Source organism: Phodopus roborovskii, unplaced genomic scaffold (assembly GCF_943737965.1).
Source record: "Phodopus roborovskii unplaced genomic scaffold, PHOROB, whole genome shotgun sequence".
Taxonomy (NCBI): domain Eukaryota; kingdom Metazoa; phylum Chordata; class Mammalia; order Rodentia; family Cricetidae; genus Phodopus; species Phodopus roborovskii.
Window position 1 is genome coordinate 9,160,001 of NW_026126611.1, and position 22,633 is coordinate 9,182,633.

A 22,633-nucleotide genomic window follows, 5' to 3' on the forward strand; every position below is an offset into this window, starting at 1 on the left:
TCTCTCACACACACACACACACACACTCTCTCTCTCTCTCTCACACACACACACACACACACTCTCTCTCTCTTTCTCTCTCTCTCTCTCACACACACACACACACACACTCTCTCTCTCTCTCACACACACACACACACACACTCTCTCTCTCTCTCTCTCTCTCACACACACACACACACACACACACACGGCTTGATAAGGTAGGACACAGTCGGAACTGAAATCTTGGTGCCACGCCAACCACACGATTAAGTTGCCCTTACGGGGACTTTGAATGGGATCTGCAGGTATACAAACACACACAGGGCAGGAAATGGACACTATCCATTATGAAATGGTTGTCACTTGGATAGCACCCTCTAATGGAAAAGGTGGTTTGGATGTGGTTTCATTGCCTCATCGGGGTTTGTGAGCTTTAGCAAAAGGAGAGCACAAGGCAGGAAAACCCCAGGCCAAGCCACTCGTGGTGTCCTCAGGGGTGTCCTGGGAGGTTGCAGGTGACTCCAGGGAGAGGAGCCACAAGCTGTCATCCAGGAGCAGTGGAGCAATAAGACAACTCGTACCTAGCTTCACAAGGAGGCGAAGCATGTAGCTGCCTATACGGAATATTTTCTACCTCCACCGAGTCCCTCACTCTCTCCCAAAGCAATTGCTGCAGTGGCTCACGTTCTACTATGATTCGGATTTGTTCTTTTCCAAACTAAATTTCTAATTCATCAAAATTACTCCCATCAGCGTTGGATCGCTTTTGCAAAGACACAATAGGTTTGTCGGGGCTGTTCATTATTGGGCTTTTTCATTTTAAGTGCTTTTTATGCTTGTGTGAAAGAGTGTGTATGGTGTATGCATGTATGACAGGTGTATCCGGGTGTCCAGGGAGGGCCAGAAGACAGCATCAGGGGTCCCGGAGCTAAACTTCAGGCAGCTGGGAGCTGACATGAGGGTGCTGGGAACCACACTCAGGCCCCCTGCAGGAGCAGCAAACTCTCCTAACTGCTGATCCATCTCCCCAGTCCCATTATCGGGTGTTATTAAAACTATTTTACTGTTTTATGTATCTCTGTGTGTTAGTCCCCATCTATCTGGATGCTAGAAAATGAACTGGGGTCCACTTGGAGAACACTAAGTTATTCGTAACCCCCGAGTCATCTCTCCAGCCCCACGATGAGCTCAGATGTTTGTTAGAAATAAAATTGCAGATAAAGCAATCTGATGGAGGAAAAGTGGGAGAAGCTGAAAGATGGAAGTCGGTTTGGGAAAAGCACAGAGTAGCTGCCGGCATATCCAAGCCTGCGCACGTGCAGAAAGAGAAGCAACTCTGAAGTCAAGAGAAGGACAGACACTGCTCGCAGCTCCACTGAGGATGCCCAGAGAAACTCGTACCAGCTATGGGAAAGCCTTGGCTGTCACGAAAGACGGTCTACGTTGGGATTCGCTAATATTCAAAGGAGGGTCAGGTCCTGCCAAGGGAATAGCACTACTCTGGCACAGCCAATCACAGCACTGCTTTTGAAGGTGGTAGTGTATGTTTAAAAGCATCTAAAAGTACTTAACATTCAGAGGACACCTCTTAGCTTACTTAGTAATGACCATTTTCATTCTAAACTCGTCTTTGAACAGAGCCATGGGAAGACTCTCAACCAGCATTCCCCACTTAGCCAACATAAGACAAGATGGCTGCCCTGTCCCGCCAAGTTTACCTCACTGGAGTTAGTGGAGTTTTGAGGTAGCTGAGTCCCAGGAAATCCATGGCTGCTGTTCGAATCAAACATCTGCCAAACAGGAGAAAGGAAAAAGACTAATGTAATGGCTCTGCGATGTTCATTTGGCATCCACACATTTTCAGTTTGAATACTGAGGTTGTATAACATTTTGTGAGAACTTCATTTCACAGTCTGTAGTAATATTCAAATATGAAGCTTTCCCTCTGCACAGAAATCTGCTTTCTTTTCTCTCATGGTTTCATATTTACTTTTCTGTGACATCTCACAGCATTCAAGTCATCTTGAATTGTCTTGACATTGCTTTTTTAAACTAATTATGCATCTCGGAAGATGTGGAAAGGAGTTGGCAAAGCCACATAATCAATCTTATAACTGTTTTTATGTGCTTAGAATAAATATTGGAAGGCAGTATGTTAATAGAGGTTTGTTTGAAGCCAAAAAGACTAGAAATCACTTTTTAATTTTATAAATTTTATCTTCTAAGTTTTGTAGATTGCTAACATCAAATAAGAGGTTCAACTAGGAAAAGCAAATAAATCAACTTTATTCAGTTATGTGAGTATTAACTTCATATCTTTTTACAAACAAAAGTTGTTCAACCGAATGCTTCTGTTTACCAAGAAATCTTTCATTGAGAACCCTTAGCAGAGACACCGGAGCAGACAGTAAGGCTCATTTAATCAACTAAATGGTACTTCTAAAAATAAACAAGTTGTCCAGTTATCAATCATGTCATCACTTTAATTACGTGAGGTTATCATGATTGATATCAACACTGACCTTGACGTTATATACAGAACGTCATCACAAAGGTGCCATTGAGAAAACATAGGCCCAATATCAGCCAATGGATTATAGTTAACCACTACCTATGGCCAACAAATAATCACTTTCTGTAACCAAATAAAAATACAAGTAGAACTGCAAGTCTTTAATTTGTTTTACTTTGTGTGTGTGTGTGTGTGTGTGTGTGTGTGTGTGTGTGTGTGTGTGTGTGTGTATGAGAGACAGAGAGGGAGAGAGAGGGAGAGAGAGGGAGAGAGAGGGCTCATGCCATAGTGAATGTGAGAAGTTAGAGGACAGGGTGCGGAGTCTGTTCTCTTCTTCCACCATATGGACCCTGGGAAAATGAACGAATCACCAGGCTTGAGCTCAAGCACCTTTACCTCCTGGACCATCTCATCCTGCGACTGGGTGATTTTCTTCCCGTATGTGAGTATTTAAGAACCCAGTGGTCCCATAAAGAACTTACATGTGTTTTGTCGTCTTTCCATCAACCAACCCACCCCCTCTAATCCCATTCCCGGTTTCAGGGTTTTAAACATCGAGGCCGCTTTAAAGATTTTAGTCACGCTAGTCATTAAAAGTGTTGTTCACAGTACAAAGTGGGAAATAAACGTCTATGAACTGTGACCATCTCTTTAAAGTAACAACCAAAATCATTTTCAGAACAGCAGCAACCCACTGGAAATCATTGCAAACCTTTTCCCTGTCAATTACAGAAGATCACCTTTTAATTCTTCCTTTCAACCACACTTGAACAAAATAATCCTATAACCTACCAACCAGGATTAAAGTATCAATTAACACATGCTGCATTGTGGGTATCGGGAAACACTTCTGACCTACACATGCAACACACTCTCAAAACAGTTGGCTGGCCAGGCTTTGGTGGCGCACACCTTTAATCCCAGCACTCTGGAGGCAGAGGCAGGCGGATCTTTGTGAGTTCCAAGCCAGCCTGGACTACAGAGCAAGTCCCAGGTCAGGCTCCAAAGCAATACAGAGAAACCCTGTCTCAAAAAACCAACCAAACAAACAAAAGAACAGTTTGCTGAACTTAGGGCTGTATTTTAGCCATAAATGTTGGAGTTGTTCTTCCCTTGGTACAATACGAAGAGCAAACACTCTCCTCTGGAAAATATGCAGCAGCAACTGTTGATTCTTTTAAGGCTTTGAACACTCCAGGTTCAAATCTCAGCCTCGCCCTATGACACTGGTGAACAGAGTGGTACCCTTTCAGACCACTGTGTTTTCCCTCCATAGTGCCGGCTGATAGAATACAATTGAGGGAGCAAAGAATCTAGCACCACCAGTAAGATCTAGGACTAGCAACAGATTCTAGCACTATCAATCAATCAATACAATCTAGGACTAGCAACGGAATCGGTGCTATCAAATGGATCCAGGACAACCACCAAGAGTATCTAGCTGCATTTCCTTGGACTGGCATTACTTTTCTGCGTTCGTTTTCATATAAATTGATACAAGGCAACAAAAAGTGTCCGTTGTTTTTCCTAATACTTTCCCTCCCCCACATGCACACCTTTTCTTCTAGCAGGGTCTACCCATGCGAGCTCCCTCCTACTGAATCACATTCAAGCTTCGTTTTCTGCTATGCTTTGCTTTCTTTTCTCTTTTTGAGACAAAGGTTTCCAGCCCAAACTGACCTCAGACTCACTGACCATGCTGTTAACTCCTGATTACCAAGTGTTGGACTTACACGCATGCACAGCTGTTTCTGGCTGTGCGGGGATAAAAATCAAGTACAGAACTTTAGACACACTAAGCAAGAGCTCTACCCACTGGGCCACATCCCCAGACCCATTTCCCAATAATTCTCATTCCTAGTGTTCCTAAGAGCTGCACAGGCAGGCCTGCCTTTGGGGGTTTGCTGAAGCAGACAAAGCCGTTTGTGTATTTCACATGGGCACATGTGCCTGACGGAGCTAGATTCCTTTCAAGAAACTTTGACTTTGCCCTTAACAGAAGACCAACACTTGAGGCTTTCGGCAGCCTGCAGACAGGGATGTGTGAGGAATAATACTGCGCATCTCGTGCTTTCCATGTTGAGAACTCACCTGAGTTATGGAAGCCCTCTTCTCCTTCCCTTTTCTTGCCAGGGTGTCCAGCCCTTTCAATGAAGAAAATATGCCTTTCTTGCTTTTTGCTCTCTGGGAAAGGGAGAGTGTTCTCTTCCTGAGGGCGGAGTCATCTCTAGAGCACACCTAGTGGAAGACACAGTTGAGAGCATCTTAAAGCCTGGCAAGCGTCTTTGTGAGTAGAGATGTCAGTCTCCCTCTTTAAGCGTGTTCTGGCAGTAAAAGAGTCTGCCGTGTACTTCATACACAGAAATGCAGCCTCCACACAGATGCCTGTCATCTAGATAGCACAAGCCAAATTCCAACATCCAGATGGTTCCACAGTGGGCAGCAGAGTCAGCAAAACCACTCTGAGCCCCTCCACCTGAGCCAGTTCAATGCAGAAGCCAGAAGCAATTTCAGTCTCTCCCCATGGGGCTCCCAGACTACAGGCTAAGCAACCTTTATCTATGTACTGTATTTGTATGTGTCCACATGTCTGCAGGTACATGTGGACACCAAAGGTCAACTCTGAGTGCCGTTCCTGAGATGCCACCCACCTTGTCTAAGACCTGAGGACAAAACTCAGGTCTTCACACTTGCAAGTGACAATCCATCTCTCTCTTCTTCACCCACTGGGACCATTCCTCAGAGATCCCACCCTCCCAAGAATATCAGGAGGGATAGACCAGCAGCTAGGAGTATGAAGTAATTTCCAACTAATAGCTAGACTCCTAGAACAAGCAAACTCCCCAGTGCCCAGCCTCTTGTGATCCTTGTCAGTCGCTAGGTTAACTTCCAGCTAGGTTAACTTCTGCTGGAAGTTGGCAACCAGCTAGGGAAAGGCGAGACCCTTGCCAGCCACTGACCGAGCCTTCCCTGGAACTCACCAGAGCGTGGAAAGATGAAACAGACAGGACGCCCAGCCTGCCAAGAGCCAGCTTGGATGGGCGGCTGGTGGCGGCAAGGAGACTCTTGGGGTTCGGTAACTCCCCACCTTGTAAGCTCGCCAAATAGCAACGCATGCGGAACAGGTCCATGTGGAATTTTTCCAGATTCTGCTCCCATTGCTGGATCTTAAACAGCAAGAAGAGAGGTGACTTTGACCCGAGTTACAAGTCTGGGTTGCTCAAACTGCAGGTGCAATCTCGGCCATAACCCTCAAGGAAAAAAATGGCCGGCAGCTGGAATGGTGTGGCTTCAATCCATTGCCCCTTATCACCATATCTCACACCCTCCTACGGAAACACACTGGGACACACATGCACACACGCACTCACACTGGGGACTCCAATACTGTGACATGCCACAGCCCATGAAGGTTACAGAGTAACACTAAACCACTCTGACTCGACATGGGATGCAAAGCAAAACATGGGTCTCTCCCCGTTTCGTTTCCCTTCCCATTTATACCCTGAGGGCCCCTACTGCAGCAGCTCTCATCCTGTGTCAGATATTTACATTACAACTTATAACAGTAGCAAAATTTCAATTATAAAGCAGCAACAAAGGTCATTTTGTGGTTGGGGGTCAGCACAGTGTGAGGAACTGCATTAGGAAGGCTGAGGACCACTGCTCTACTGGATGAGCTGTACACGGCTGACACAGCACGCATGATGGCAGTGACTTGAAGCTCCTGTCTAACCAGAGTGTCTCCCACGGTGACAAGCAAGTGCACTTGGGGACGGGACAGACATTTAGCGCTTACTACTTTTCCGTGTCTCTAGCAATAAACACCACCTGAAGACCTGAAAACCTAAAGCAGCTACAGATATTTAAACAACAGAGGTTGCCAAGTATTTCTTCAAAACGAGGAGTCAGGCATTGGCATTTGTCTAGGGATCTCTTTCTGATCTCCGCAGCGTTATCACAACCATAAGTCTCTATAAGATGTGACCTACATCCGCATGCAGATCAACAGACTCAGGTGACTTGCCAACACGTGGCTCAGAGCAGGACAGACAGCCGGCATTCCACAGACCCTGGTGCCATCGCCACACAGCCTACAATGTCCACTGGGCACTGGACCCTATTTAGGGTGACAGATTTCCTCCTAACAATGGCATTTCCAGTTGGCTGTGTTACTTAGCATGCACAGAGAAGCCTAAACAGTCATTAGAAAGATTTCCAACACTGAACATTGTCCCCTATCCCATTTCTTCCCAAACTTAAAAATTTGGAGTAGTCCCCAGACTTCCCGTAGTCAGTGGTTCTCAGCCCTCCCAATGCTACGCCCGCCCACTTTTAATACACTTCTACATGTTGTGGTGAGCCCCGACCATAAAATGATTTTTGTTGCCACTTCGTAACTGTAATTGTGCTACTGTAATGAAACATAATGTAAATATGATTCACACCAGCACAACCCACAGGCTGAGAAACAGTGCTCCCAGCCCTCTTCTAAGTTCAACATGCAGCTTCATGCATGAAGCGATGCAATGAAAGCCCCAGGGTGCCACTCCGTCAGCGAGTGCTGGCTTACTAGCTGACACGAGGTCCCGGGCTGGGTCACAAACTGGACATCGTGGTGCACGCCAGTGAGCCCAGCGTTTAGAAGGTAATAGACAAGATCAGGTGTTTGAGCTCATCGTCGGCTACCTCACGTTTTCCTCGGGCCAGAGGAAAAACGTTCCTAAGTATCTGGACGTGGAAGTGAAAGCCTCCTTTACAGCGGTGCACACCAACACAGCAGTGGCATGGATGACACACGAGACGGAGGAGCCGCTTTACGCTTTGCAATACCCTTTATCATAAAAGGGACAGAGTGTGAAAATGTGTGTGAGTGTGTGAGAGTGTGTGTAAGTGTGAGAGTGTGAGTGTGTGAGTGTGTGAGAGTGAGAGCATTGTGAGTGTGTGAGTGTGAGTGAGTGAGTGTGTGAGAGCCTGAGTGTATGTGAGTGTGTGAGTGTGAGTGTGTGAGTGTGTGTGAGAGTGTGAGTGTGTGTGAGAGTAAGAGTGTGTGTGTGAGTGGTGTGTGTATGAAAGTGCATGCATGAATGTATGAGTGGCGTGTATATGAGTGTTGTGAGTGTATGTGCATGACTGTGTATATGAATGTGTGTGCAAGTGTGTGTATGAGAGTGGTGTGAGTGTGTATGAGAGTGCATGCATGAATGTGTGAGTATGGGAGTATGAGTGGGACATGTATGTGAGTGCTGTGTGTGTGTGTGTGTGTGTGTGCGCGCGCGCGCATGTACATGAGTTCTAGGCTATATGTGTGGAAATCAGAGACAACTTTGGGGAGCTGTTTCTCTCCTCCCAACTTCATATGGGTTCCAGAGATCAAACTCAGGTCATTGTGGCTCCAGTAAGTCATGTCACCAGTCACATAAAAGGGAAATTTTTAATGATGAAATCCCATAGGAGGATCCTAGGTTGAAGCATGGACACCAATTTAATGACAAGCTTCCTTTTTACTGGTTAAAAAGCTATGTTTGGTGAATGAGCTCAGAGATATTTTGGACAGCTGTAAAAGGGTGGAAAAGGGAGACGATGCAGCCTACTGATAAAAATAATGAGGGAAATGAGTATGTGATGCCTTTAAAGAAAGATGGCAGTTTCCTGCCAGCCTCCGCCCTGTTAGCAAAGTATTTTCACTCATTTAGTCGTTCAGCTGTGACATTTGGCCCAATTGTCCATTACTAGGCTTGGCCTAAAAGATACTTTGCTTTTTCCTTCTTGGTAGAAGGCATTTTAAAAATTCCCATCCTGTGCCTTGCAAACACTAAAACCTACATTCACTAAAGATGCCAACCAGTGACAAGGATCCACCTAAGTTGACTAGTGGCCGAAACAGCAGCCAGCTGTCTTTTGTTTTCTTGGCAACAAAAGTCACCCATTTTATAGCCAGTAAATTTTCCTTCAGATCAAACTGGAAATCCCAGGGAAGCAAGCATCCATCTCTCATCCATACAAAATCATCCACATTTAGTCAGCAAGTGAAGCATTGAGTCCCACTGAGCGGCAGCCGAGAGCTCAAGAGCAGATTTGGGCTCATTCCTGGCTCTGCCCAACCCCCACCACCACCACCAGCCTTGCACCATCAGAAACCTCACTCAGCCACGGGGCTGCTCCCCCAACCCTCAGATGGATGCAGTCTACCCATCTCTACTGGGTAGAGAGAGATCAGACAATCAAACATGTGTGGCTTGAGAAGGAATCAGAATACTGAACCAGAGAGGGAACTAGAAGAGAGGAAGGCAGGGGAGGGGACCTGTTAGCTGGAGTAAAGATGACCGGCAGGGGAGGACTCAGAAGAGCTGAGTCTTCTACAGTGAGGAAGAAAGACCCCCTGGCTCATAAAAGGAGCCTGTGATAGTTAATGCTAATGTGCCTCTAGAATCACCCAGAGACAAGCTCTGACCATGTCATTGAGGGGCTACTTGGATGAGTTTAGCTGAGGTAGGAAGAGCTACCCTAAATGTGAGAGGCACCTTCCCATGGGCTCAGCACGCTATGTGGCCACAGCAACAAGAAAAGTAACTAATATGGCGCCCAATGCCCATTCCCTCGCCACCTCCAGAAAACAACAAAGATGTGAGCAATGGGGTCCAGGAGTTGCTCTGCAGCAGGGACCAGAGGAGCCACAAGAGATAACAGGAAGAGTGACATGCTGAGCAGAGAGAGACACAGAACAAGAACCATGTAGCATCCCCAACAGATCCTGTGTGAGGGGAGTCGGGGCGCTCTTGAAGGACGTAGCCCGTAGATCTTCATGAGAAATGGGATGTAGAGGGTGACCCAGGTGACAAGGAGAAAGGAGGCAGCGTGCATGTGCACCATGCAGAGTCCCCTCTGCTCGTAAGTCCCCAGAAACAGGATAGGGACAGAGAATCGGTCTAAAAGAAAACAGCTAAGTGGGCATCCGGATGAACGCCAGAGTAGAGACCGTTTCTTCTTCTCAGCCGTGGGAATGGCGAAGGGCTGTGAAACCACGAAAACCTGTAACTGGGCGTGCTGGTTACATGCAAACACTGTCGGTCGTGTGAAAATGCATCACCCCGCCAAGGGCACCCTTCTCTGTCCCTCTTCCGGTTAACACATTTCCAAGAAGTAATTCAGAAGACCCCCCTCCTCCAGGAAGTCTCCCAAGAATGCACAGGAAGCCAAATCTACCCTTCACTGTCTTCCCGGGGACTATGAAGCTATAGCTCTGACTTTGTCACCCTTCGGGATGGAGGACAGTCTGAGGACAGAGTGTCCCGTCTAAACGCAGACCTAGCCTGCAGTATGCACTAAGCTAAAGCTCACTGAACCAGGCTACCCTTGTCCTGCCGAGCACCTTACTCCTACCACTTCCTACCGCCCGCTAAAGAAAGCCCACATCTCGGCACAGCACCCCCTTGTCCTCAAGCCCCTCCACAAGGATCCTCCACAAACTGTTTCCCACACACCTATCACTTCCCATCTTCGGGGCTGCATCCACACTGTGCCCTCAGCACAGTTCGCGAATGGCTAAACACAAAGCATCCTTCTTCATCATCCTTAACCTTTTAGGAAACGCAGGAAAGGATGTGCAGGGCACACTAAGGCTGGGGGGGGGGGGATGGATACAGTCTCTTCATAGCTTCCAAACACCACAGCAGCGCACTGGTAACATACCTGCACCCCCGTTCCAGCCCACTCTTCACCGGGCAGAACCCTAGTTCCTGGAAAGGGGACATGATGAGGCAGGCTGTGAGGGGGAGGGGAAGCCATCTGGGCGGACGCCAAGCCTGCCTAGGGGTGGTGAGGCTTTTGTCCGGACTTACTTGTTTGAAATAATAAACGGAAAGGAAAATAAAGTACTAACTGGACTTAATTTCCAATGCTTCCTCCCTCAGGACTTCAAAGGCTGCCCCATGAGGACACACGGCGGGGTCTGGTGCGCATTGGACACGCTCAAATGAATGTTGCATCATCTACCCCATGAACGAGCCCAGAGGCCAGAGGACAGCGCTGTAGCAAGGTTTATTTTAAGCGAGGCGTGTGACCTCCGCAGCAGCAAGAAACACAGCCCTTGTCTCTCTTAGGAAAGGGTGTTGACAACCGTTTTCTCCACCCACCAACTTCAAAGAGATCCCGTCCCAGAGACTTTATCTGCCTTACACGATGTCGTCTACACTGTAGAATCTGCTATGGTGAGGACACATGATGGCCAGACCTGACGTTGCTGGGGTCTCTGGGAGAAAACGCGATATGAACGAAAGTGTACAGCCCAGCGGCAGACTCTGAATGGCAATAAGCGAGAGCGATACCTCAGGATGCAAACTTTTAGACAGGTGGCTTGCAGAGCACGTGAAAGATGTATGGGATGGGGGCCTCGCTGGTCCACGCCTGTGGACACAACGGACAATCCATTCCTAGTTGGAGATTTAAAAGTGAGCGCAAGTGAAGAGAAAGATGTATCAAGGTTAATGCACCAGTCATCCGGTTAACCGAAGACCAGACACCCCCACGCCCACATGTGTGTACGGGGCAGAGCATGTTTGAGAAGAGTCCCATGCACAAAAGGGGGCAGAAGGTGGGCACAGTCTGAACCACGCCTACAGGGACACCGTTCCTGGCTCAGCTCTCCCTGAATTCATTCACAGACAATCAATGTTACAAAATATATACGCCATCATTTTCTCAAGTTCCCAGCCCAACCTCAACCCTGCGGTCTCTCATAGCATTTGAAGACTATGCTGGGGGTCAACTAGCCCATTCTAGAATGTTCTCTTTTGCCATGTTTACCAGGCATGCTTTTTGTTTTAACTAGAGTACACATTTCTTAGAAATAAGATACGCATGTCAAAATGATTTCTCATGCTTTCAGGTCAGACACCTCTCTAAGATATACCAGTACGTGCAATTTGTGAGAGAGGGGAGCACTAAGGGAGGAGACGGACCACGCACTTGGGAGTGTGCCTAAGGTGGCTGTGGAGCGGCGTGCAATCAGGGGTACCTGGTTCTCGATGGCCTTCCTGTTCTTGGGGTCGCTGACCACACACAGCTGTAGCTCTGCCATCTTTTTCATCTTGCTGTCCATGTCGATCTTCTGAAGCAGGCTTCTGGTCTGGCTCTTTAGCAGCCTCACCGTGTCCTCTTTCCCATGCTTCTTTGCAAAAAGGGACGCGCATGCCGAGTGTATGGCGGTAACCCAGTTTTCCAGATCTGTCTGGCTAGTGGCCTAAACATGGGGCGGAGGAACTGTTTGAGATTATTTAAGCACACACATTCTCTCCAAAATGGAAGACCAGGATTTGATGGGTCAAACCCAAGGGCTGTCTTCCCCCCCCCCCCAAAAAAAAAAACAAAGTTTAGTTTCCCAAACATAAACACCTAACTCTGGTTCAGAGACACTGAGCAAAGAGCTGCAGGAGTTAAGCAGAAAGGATTATAGTGCCTGTGCTTGTTAGTTCCAACTGCTGGCTTGATACAGCCAAGGGTTCCCCAGGAAGATTCCATGAGGGCTGGTCTGGATTAGGTTGACCTGTGGCCTTATCTATGGGGATTGTCCTGACTGCTTTAATTGGCATGAAAAGACCAAGCTGAACGCACAGGGCACCATTTCCTAGCTTTGGGTCCTGGAGTATGTAAAAGTAGAGAAAGTGAGCTGAGCAGTGTGTGTGTGCGCGCGCGCACGTGTGTAAACACACACCGTGACTTTCCCACAGTAACGGACTTTGACCTAGAATCATGAACCAAAATAAACCATTTCTCAGTCGATTTTTGTCAGGGTATATCATCATGGAAATAAAAGGCAGAAACCTAAGTGTGGCAGTCAGAAAAAACAAGGAACAAAGAAACAGCTTTCAGTTAGTGACAGAAAACAAGTCTATCCAGCCGAGGTGACATCATGTCATACATGTTACGTGCACGCTAACAGCAATTCTGTAAGGTCCTTTGGTGGTGGTGGTGGTTCAAGTCTCTCTGTGTAGCTCATGCTACACTGGAAAGTAATACATGGCCCAGGATGGTCTTAAACATAGTGATCCTCCTGCCTCAGCCTCCCAAGTACAGGGGTGAGTTACCCCACTGCCTGGCTTCTGTGCACTCTCATAAATCTACTTGTTCAAAGTTCCAAGTGTCAGGAAGTTGGCTAAGTGCTCCAAGAAGACACAGGTGCTCAGTAATGATGCTAGAAATCAGTTGGTTGGCAGGACTCAACACTATGCTAGGCATCCCTACCAAATGGCTAAAAATCCCAATAGCAGATATCCTGGATCTTAATCTCTAAAGGCAGATGTCACTTTCACAACACTTATCCAGGAGGGCCTCACGTTCCCAAAAGGCTGCTGCTTTGACTTTTACTAGGAGTCCTGAGAGTTGTTGATAATTCCCTGGCCACAGTCTCCAGGCTTCTTTAAAAGACCTGTGTCCCGGAACTCTCAGACATTACCCTCTCCAGCTCAAGTGTTATGTGGAGTACAGATCGCAATATTTCCTTTTTGCCCTCACATAGATACGATAGGCAGTAGCCTGGAACGTCACAAGCACCTGACCAATGCCTGCTACAGGAATAGCTAGTCTTGGTAGGTATGGGAAGTCACAGGGTCCTGCTCACACCCTAATCCCAAAGCCTAACAGAACATTCACTGAATCCATGCCAAGTTCCCCTTGAGTCCCGCTTGCTCTCGTCATACTCATTCACACGCTGTCGCCTCACCCTTCCATTCGCACGGCAGCCGTACCTGGAAAAGGTAGACGTCCCCACACGAGTTGCTCAGGCAGAACACGTGCTCCTTCTTGGGGTGCTCTGGGACAGACTGCACAATGCTGTCCTCCGCAAAGAGGGCACACCGTGGGGCACTATTCTGGTCCGTGGAATTCTTTCCGTAAGTCTCATAAAACAGCAGAGTACAGCCTAGGCAAGACAGAAGCAGAATAATGACCCTGTCACATGGCCAGAAAATGTAGGAAAGGAGTGAGAGGTAAACGATACACTCCCCAAATGCCCCCAGACACCTGCACAAGGGGTTGGTGTTAGAACAAGGACATGCTAGCATGTGCAGCTGCCTAGTTAAACTCTCAGGGTCAGAATGAAAACCGGATGGTGTGCTCAACGTGGTATCACCATCAATAGCAACGCAGTGCACACACACACACACACACACACACACACACACACACACACACCCGCCCCGACTCTGTCCTCACAGCTGCCGTCCTACAAGGTTGTCAGAGTGACATACTCCAACCTACCACTAGGAGACCGGAGATGGAGTCACATGACGGTGGAGCAGGGGTGTTATTAACTTAGGCCATCTCACCTCAGCAACCCCATTCCCTCACACAGAGTACTGCGAGTCTGAATAACCTTGACAACCCCTCAGCCCAGGAGACCCTGTGAACTGCAAGGAAATCCACTTATTGGGAAAGGCAGATGTTCCCTGTTAAATGATCTATCTTTCAAACTCTGACCGCTGTCTGCTTAGCATTGCACACATCAGTGACATCAGGGTCACAAGACAGCTCAGTAATAATCCCTCTTTACAGACAGTCATTTCCAATTTATCCACATGACTACCTCAAGAATAACTTCCAAATCCTAACACACACACACATACACACATACACGCACGCATGCACGCACGCGCGCATTTTCAAGTAAGATTAACCCAAATACATTAGTTCCAACATTATAATGTACAGAACTGAAGCCAAGAAAGTTGATCCTAACACAATGAATTCCCAGAGGGAGGAAGTGGTAATGTGAAGGTTTGGGGGGCAGCGGGCAGGTGGGGGGGGGGTAGCCGAGGCTTTGGATTTGACTGGATGCCTGCCCCATAGGAGGGACGGACCTCAAGTGTGGTACGGTGATGTGGCTCTAGTTCCCTAGGAAAAGTCTGTCACACAAGACCAGGGGAGGGGAAGGAGGCTGCCACCTCCTTTGCAAGAATCCTGAGACCCTGGCCATGGATGGAGGTGAGGATGGCGTCTGTTCTTTGAAGACATGATCACTTTTATTTATACCCTGTCATCCTGGAAATGCACGGGAAAGCCAAGAGGCAGCCTGGCAGTTCACACCGACTGTGTCCAGGTGTGATTTGTGTTTCTGCTCCCTTCCCTATGGAAGGAGGGGCCGGAACATCCTAGTCCGTCTGTCTAACAATCACAGGAGCCCTTCAAGGAGGCTGAGGTTCCAACCACCTGTCTGCTCCCGCATGAATCAGGGCTGTGCCCGCTGAGGCATCTCACTACCCCCTCCCCCAGGAGATGGAGTCCTTCCAGCCTGCACTTCCACAGCGAGCAAAGCAATCAGCTGTTAACTGGCCGTGCTTGCCAGGGGTGTTCTTACCTGAGCAAGACAAATTCCTAGTTCTGTTCTGAGAAAGGAACACGGGGGAGGAGAGGGGCAGGTGTAGGATGAGGGAGTAAGGTCTCTGAGAGTGTGGCATCATCTCTCACCAAGGCCCCAGGTCCAACCCCAAAGAAGTGAACAAAGAAACAGCTGTGCAGTGGTGGAGACAAAAATACTTTCTTAGTCAGTAATAGGGGAGGGTACACATCCAATCCTCCCGATTACATTCCATCCAGGAAGGGGACTGACTGCTTTGGAATTCTGAGTATGTGCAGAATGGAAAATACGAGTTAGCCAGGTAGAGGTGACAGTTATTCAGGGTCTTGCATTATTTTAGATACAAGTATCGAAGAATGGCAGAGAATCATACATAGAGAGTAATTCATCTTAAAAATTATTGATCAGGCTGTATAACACACATAAATGGTTAAATAAATAAATTACTAAACGTACTTGTTAAATATTTTCGGTGGAGCATGCCATGAGATGATAGATCACAATCTTTCAAGTTAGGGTTGGGAAAGTGGCTCGGTTCATAAAGTTCTAGCCTTGCGAGAATGAAGCCTTCCCCAGAATCCACATAAAAAAACAAAAACTTAGGCATAGTAATAGTGGTTATAACCCCAGTGATGGGAAGGTGGAGACATGCAGATGTCGGGGCTCACCAGTCACTTGGTTGAGCCGAATTGGAGAAATCTAATTAGAGAATTCTAAGCCAGAGAGAGCCTACGTCTCAAAATAAGCTGGACAGCACCTAAGGGTTGACACCTGAGTCTGTACTCTGGCTTCTGCGTGGATGCTCATATACATGTGTATGTACCACACACGCGCGCTGACACACAGACACACACATCCTTCATACTCACGTTAATCCTGACGCACCAGCACTACCTGGTGACAGGACAATTGAAGGACAAGCCTTCAGAGAACTCCAACCGCGTACCTTTCAGCGTCACCCAGTACTGTCTCCACTTCCTGCGAGCCACCAACTCCAGCTTCCTCTCCTTCTGCAAAGTGACCAGGGGCTTGAAAAAGAGCCACCCGGCTTTCCGGACCATTCCCTGCTCCTTCTCAAAGAGCAGGTCCAGCTGCTCCAGGGAGCTGAGGGACTCGCTGCTGGACTCCACGGTTTCTGTGGGCGTCTCCACGCGTTCCGTGTTGGTCCTGCTCATTTCCAGCTCCCGCATGAAATTCTCGTAAATGTTCTGTTGGAGGGGGTCGCTGCCAATCACATGGGTGGATTCGCTTCTCTGAGGCAGGGTCTGGGCCGAGCCCCCTGACCACAGTAAGGCAGATGTTTGCATGGACGCATGCGCGTCTGCATTCAGTCCCTCTGAGCGGCTGTCGAAGTAGTCACTGCCCTCCTTGGACCTCGGTTCCTGAACACAACGCAAATTACCAGCGAGTCATCATCACAAGCTATGGTACCCACAGCATCAGCCCTCTAGACAGCCTCGGTGTAACGTGGCTACATCCAATGATGGGGATGCAAAGAGCCTCGTAACAAAACACAACTCGGATCATCACATCCCCAAACCAGAAAGGATTCTAGGTAGAATACCGCCCAATCTCACATCCACCAATGGAGTCAGATATAAAGAGGTAAACAGGAAGCCACTGGCTCTCTGAACCTAGCCTGAGTTCAATACCAGATCAATTAGCTACTAAGTATATTTAATACACACTAGGAAAGCTTTCTAGAGTGATATTCTTTGCTATGATTTAGTGTCTTCTAGGAAAGGATTCATGTTCTTATCCATTTTTCTCCGAAATCATGTGAAATCATTGATTCAGAAAATAACCGGGGGTGGGGGGGGAAGGCTGGGAGTTGATGCTGTTAGGTTGATCCACACACACTTTCCTGCTTTCCTTTATCTCAAATGAAGTCTTCGGGCCAACTGCCCAGGCTTAGACTCCTCTACATAATAATCTCTACCATCCTATCTCCTACTTCCTAGAGTAAAATCCAAGTTCCAAAATTTCATAACCCACTAGGGGTACTGCCTAGTAATTGTACGTTTTGTTTTTTTTTAATTGCATTTTTATTTAATTCAGGAATTTATCTTTTTTTTTTTAAAGTGATCTCTTTTGTTCCTCTCCTTTTCTTTGAGTGTCTCTTTTACTCTAGGCACTGGATGGGGAGGGTGTCTCTGACACGACTATTTATCTTAATATTAGTTCTAATGCAAACCCAAACACGAGCCGCTCTAAGTAAGCTCTACAGTTATCTAACAACTGCTAAATCTAGGGACACAGAACACACAGCAGCCAGTTACAGAGCCAGGTTACAGACGCACGACACCCATCCCGATGCCTTTATTAACTTTCATGGAAAGCAGCTGACCGATGGAGGACTCACTGCTTAATGGGAGAAAACCAGCTGTCAGTGGTAGCTTGTAATCCAGCATTGTGGGAGGGTGAAGCAGGCTGAACGTCTTGAGCTCAGGCCAACAAGGACTAACTATCTAGTGAGTTCCAGAACAGCCTGGGCTATAGAACGAAAGCCTACCTCAAAACTAAGTAATTTAATAAATAAGACACCCCAACTACCCAGCTGAATACAGCTGTAAGAGAAAGGTTAAGTAGGGCTGAAGAGATGACTCAGAGGTTAAGAGCATTGACTGTTCTTCCAGGGGTCCTGAGTTCAATACCCAGCAACCACATGGCGGCTCACAACCATCTATAATGAGATCTGGTGCCCTCTTCTGGCATGAATGCAAACACACAGATGGAACACCACATAATATATAAATAAATAAATAAACAAACAAACAAACAAATAAAGAGAACAGTCAAGTATGGCTAGAGACCTGGCTCAGCCATTAAAGGCTAAGCTCACAACCAAAAATATAACAACAGTCAAGTATACTCAACTTCTGATATTTCCTTATCATCAAAATCAAATGAGAAGGAACTGGGTCAGGGGCCATTGAGTTGGGGCTCTATTGCTCTATTTTGAATACTCCACCCTGTGGAGATATTTTCTTGAGGAAATTTTGTCTTAAAAAAAGAAAAATTCAAATCACATATATTAAGTGACTTTTACAGTGAAACCATCACCAGGCAACTGAAGAGTGTTTTCCAAGGCCCAGGTGCTAAAAACAGAGCCCAGAACACAAACAGCTCTTACTAACCATGATAACACCTCCCAGTGTGTTTACACTATGTCCTGTGGTCATTCATATTTATACACCGACACCTCTGCTTCAAAGAGCCAATCCAACGGCTGCTATGAGTCACTCAGGAAATTCAAAATACTTGGAGAGTCTTCTCCTAACCATCACTTTGTTTAGACTTTCGTAAACTCCAAAGACATGAAAGAATGCTGTGCATTTAGCAGCATTACTGTTACTGCAGCTATGAGTCTGACTCACTGCCCCTAAACACTGGGAGAGTCTCTTTCCTTGCAAGAGCCTTAGTGAGGCGCTTCCAAACCAGCTCATCTCTGGAAGAGAGATGTACCCAAGTTACCTATGAACAGTAATCGTCGTTGATTCTCTTAAGAGAGAGACTTCATGTTGCGAGGGTGCTAAACGTCCCTCCGTAACAAGGCAAGACTGTTCCTTCCTGAGAGATGAACAAATAGCACCTGTGGCTATGTATCACTGATTCTTACAAATGGGCATGCATTTTCCCAGGCTCTAATCAATGTCTAAAACTGTCCATCTACAATCCCAATTGCCAATGATGAAATCTCAGCCTAAGAAGAGCACTTTGAAAACTAAGACATCTTTCAACAGGTCCAGACGCAATTCCTAATAACTGCAAGATGGGTGTGAGTGCAGAGAGCTTACCAGATGTGTGCATAGTGCCTGTGGTCTCCATTCCTACTCAACCATAACCATAGGCAGTGACTACTGTAACTTGGTGAGCAGGGCACTAACAACTGTACTTAGAGGGGTTGACTCCACAGAGAAGCAAACACAGCATGACCCGTCTCACTTATGTGAGAATCCAAACTAGGTGGGCATGGAGGCCCAGGGTTAAGACAGAGGCTGCACAGGTGTAAAGCTTTGGTTACACCAGCCAAGTAAGTTCTAGAGATCTGATTACACCATTACGACTGTAGCGGACGTTCCTTTGTGTATATGAACTATGTCAGGGAAGTAGATTATGAACAGTCTCACAATAAAATAAAACCAACGTGCTAACTATGTTGAGTGATGACTGTTCAAAGTAGCTTGGTTATGGTGACCCATTCCCATTGTACATGTATGTCAAGGTATCAGGTTATACAGGTTAGTATATTCAATTTCTGCTTATTAATCATATCGCGACAGAGCTGGAAAAGCAAAAGATGATGCCTAATCTTTAGAGGAAACCCCACCCCTGTCTTCACATGCTAGGAAAGGCCCCTGCTCACATGCCTCTCCTCTCTGAGAAGTGAGAGTTGACAATTAGAGGGGGCCAGAAAGCAAGCCTTGGTGTCCTAAATCCTCTCTGTGATAAACCATGTAAGTCCTTCATGATGCCCCCCAAAAGTTCTGGTCCTCACCAAGGCACGTGGTAGGATTGCTTCTCCACCTCCCACCCCCCATCCTCCACCCCCCACCCACCACCCCCCACCCCCACACCCGGGAATGCAAGCACAAGTTAAGCATGTCGCCTCTGAAGTGAAGCTTTCAAAGTCAATATGCAACTTTCTCTGCTGTGGTAGATGTATAATGTTCTTCACGGATGCTGTCCTATCCGCCTAGGGTCTCGAAGAACAGCGCAGATCCCAGCAACCTGCGGTCTATGATGGACACACGTCACAAAGAACAGAGACGAGCGGTGGACACTGCTAACTCAGCAAAGCCTATCCTACCCTGGCTAAAAGAACACAGTGCTTAGCCTAGGCAGGATGAGGGTCCTTGTCAGCTAAAATTAGTATGAGGTGTTCACCAAGGATGAGGTGCTCTCCAGTACATATTTCTCCGTCTCCTAGCCTGGTATTCTTTTTTTGAGATGTCTGGTTTTCAAGCTCACACGTGTGAGGACAGGCGTAAAGGTCTGTATTGAAAGGCCTGTTCTTTTCATGTCTTCTTTTAAAGTCACAACAAATGCCTGTCCGTCAAGCGACTGTTTCTGAATCAGCACTCTGCTGGCACACAAACGTTTATGTGGGTGAGAGAAGTAGCTGTCACTTCATTGCCTTGTTAAAGCTCATCATCACAGACTCCTCCCACACAGGGACTGCTTGTTTTTCTGTGTGTGGTACTAGGGATTGAGCCTGGGACTCCAACCATAATGCATGTGCACTGTTCTGCTGAACTATGTCCCCAGATATCTTATTTTTGATGTTATTTTAAAGCAGTTTTTTAGTATACGGTAGTGGTGTGTGTGTGTGTTTAAACTTAATTTCATGTCCATTGGTGTGAAGGTATCAGATCCCGTGGACCTGGAAGTACAGACAGTTGTGATCTGTCATGTGGGTGCAGTACTGGAAATTGAACCCGAGTCCTCTAAAAGAGCAGCTGGTGCTCTTAACCATTGAGCCATCTCTCCAGACCCTTTATTATTATTATTATTATTATTATTATTATTATTATTTTTACTTTGAGACAGAATCTCGCTAAGTTACCCAGGCTATCTTTGACCTCATTCTCTCATTCTGCAGCCCAGAAAGACCTCAAGCTCCCTGCCTCAGTTTCTCAAGTAGTTGGGATGAGAGTCCTGAACCATCACACATGACTAGATTACATCTTTAAAGACCTTATCCTAATCTTTTCTATGAAAGGAAATATGTCTGTACAATAGGACTGGAATATTAACCAAAAAAGTAATCTTACTCATATCTTTAGCTAACCAGACATCGGGGAATCTATAGACAAAACTTTCAAGAGGCTCTCCTCATGGGTAACTTAAAAACGAAAGGGCCTAAATTTTTCATCATCCTGTTCAACAATAATTAACAGTAGTCAACGATATCTTGTCATTTGTCTGAGGTTTTACAGATATGGCCTCCAACATGCTTCTCCACTACCTGGCCGGGAAGACCACAAACTCCTTGATTCTTCAGCTTCCTGGTCTCTAAAATGTGCAGGTCCTTTCTAGCATTAAATTTCTCGTTTTAGAGTTCTAGTTATTTGGCTGGGCGTTGGTGAAGCACGTCTTTAATTCCATCACTGTGGAGGCAGAGGCAGGAGGATCTCTGTGAGTTCGAGGCCAGCCTGGTCTACAGAGCGAGTTCCAGGACAGGCTCCAAAGCTACACAGAGAAACCCTGTCTCAACAAAAAGAAGAAAAATTAATTCTAGTTATTTTGCTCGTAACTCCACATGATATATCAAAGGGAAGTTATGCATGACACAAACTGAAGGAGGTTCGGTGTCCCGTTCCCCCCCACCCCCCACCCCCCACCCCCCCACCCCCGTGAAGGCTGGGCAGTCAGTGACTGCATATGGCAGAAAGTGATCCAAACACCATGGTTAAGAGGTCTGCTTTGGACTGTGGAAACAGAGCCTGAATGTGCTTGGGATCACTGTACATTGAGTCAGGACACTAACCCAAATGATGAAGCGCACTCCAGGCAAACAAGCAGGGGTATCCGTGACAGTATGCATGAGGGAACAGCAGCTGGACATAGCCAGCTCTGTTAATTCTGGGAGCCAAAAGATGCGGACGTAAGCCCTGGGGCAGCAGGGGCTGAACAAGCACTGTGAGATGCTTGGGAAACAAGATCCAGGAGGCAAAAGCTCAAAGGATCTGTTGGGTGATTTGGCCAAGAGCCAGAAAATTACTACACTTAGAGATAGGAAATCAGTCCCGGGGATAGGATGGTGGCCGTCAGATCTCCATCTCCCCTGGGAGAGAAGGTGGTGATGTCAGGCACCACACACAAGAAGGAAGCAACCAACGGTGAACTCTATAAACAGGTTGTATTGTTACCTGCTCTTAATGCCTCTCGACTTTGCTTTTCTAGTCCCATGAGCGTGTGTATCCAGCAGGGTTAAGACTACATTCCCTTATAAACTGATGACCCTAATCAGACTGTTTTTAATTCCGTGACTTACTTAAGTAAAGAAAATCAAATAGAACAAAGGGCTTTGGATTCAGCCCAGTGGTCAGAGCACGTGCCCGGCATGTGCCAGGCCATGAGTTCCTTCTCCCGCCCCACACACACGTCCATGCTCCACAGTTTATGATTGGTTATGAACCGACTTCAGTATAAAGTAATATCACATTGAGAAAGCCTCCCTAACTGAACTTAATGACGTTCTGTTTTTTATTTGGACTTGAAGACGGCCTAACACAGACCTCAGATTACCAGGCCACTTGGATCTTCACTCCACGCCATCTAAGAATAGTTGGACCAGCTTTGGAACCAGGCCTGTGGGCTTGCATACAAGTGCCAAGGCAATTTAGTACGCAACTTGGTGCTGAGGCTGGATGCAGTGCTGTCCTCTGCCACCTCAGAACCCATGCCTGAAGCCTTAACTCCCACAGAGATAGCAATGATGTGATTAGGCTTAGATGAGAGCCAGGGGCTGGAGTCCTGAAGTTACTGGTGTCCTCCTAAGAGGAGAAATGGACTAGGTTTCTCCCCTTCCCTACCTAGAATCTCACCACAGTGGCTCACAACTTTCCAGCCTCCATAACCAGGAAACCTGGGGGGGGGGGGCCTTCAGTCACCCGGTCAGTAATGGGTTCTGTCCCATGCCTCGGCTAAAACATGGACCCACTGGAGTTGGGAGCTGAGGCTCAAAGTGTATGTCTGAAGCAAATGAGAAAGAAACTCTCATCAGAAGAGGAGCTATACTGGGTCAGTTAAACCCTTCCCTTCCCCAGCTCACCTGATGT

At 47.0% G+C, this 22,633-nt stretch overlaps 1 protein-coding gene across 1 annotated transcript in view; it reads right to left on the minus strand.

Moving 5' to 3' along the window:
• The window catches only part of Tiam2 (TIAM Rac1 associated GEF 2), a 95,641-nt gene that overhangs the window by 71,745 nt on the left and 1,263 nt on the right, over positions 1-22,633 (minus strand). The window contains exons 2-7 of the mRNA XM_051205991.1: positions 15,796-16,231; positions 13,243-13,415; positions 11,514-11,738; positions 5,479-5,664; positions 4,589-4,735; positions 1,704-1,775 (exon numbers count right to left, since the gene is read on the minus strand). Coding sequence (XP_051061948.1) covers positions 1,704-1,775; positions 4,589-4,735; positions 5,479-5,664; positions 11,514-11,738; positions 13,243-13,415; positions 15,796-16,231 — 1,239 coding nt within the window. The remainder of the gene's footprint in view (positions 1-1,703; positions 1,776-4,588; positions 4,736-5,478; positions 5,665-11,513; positions 11,739-13,242; positions 13,416-15,795; positions 16,232-22,633) is intronic.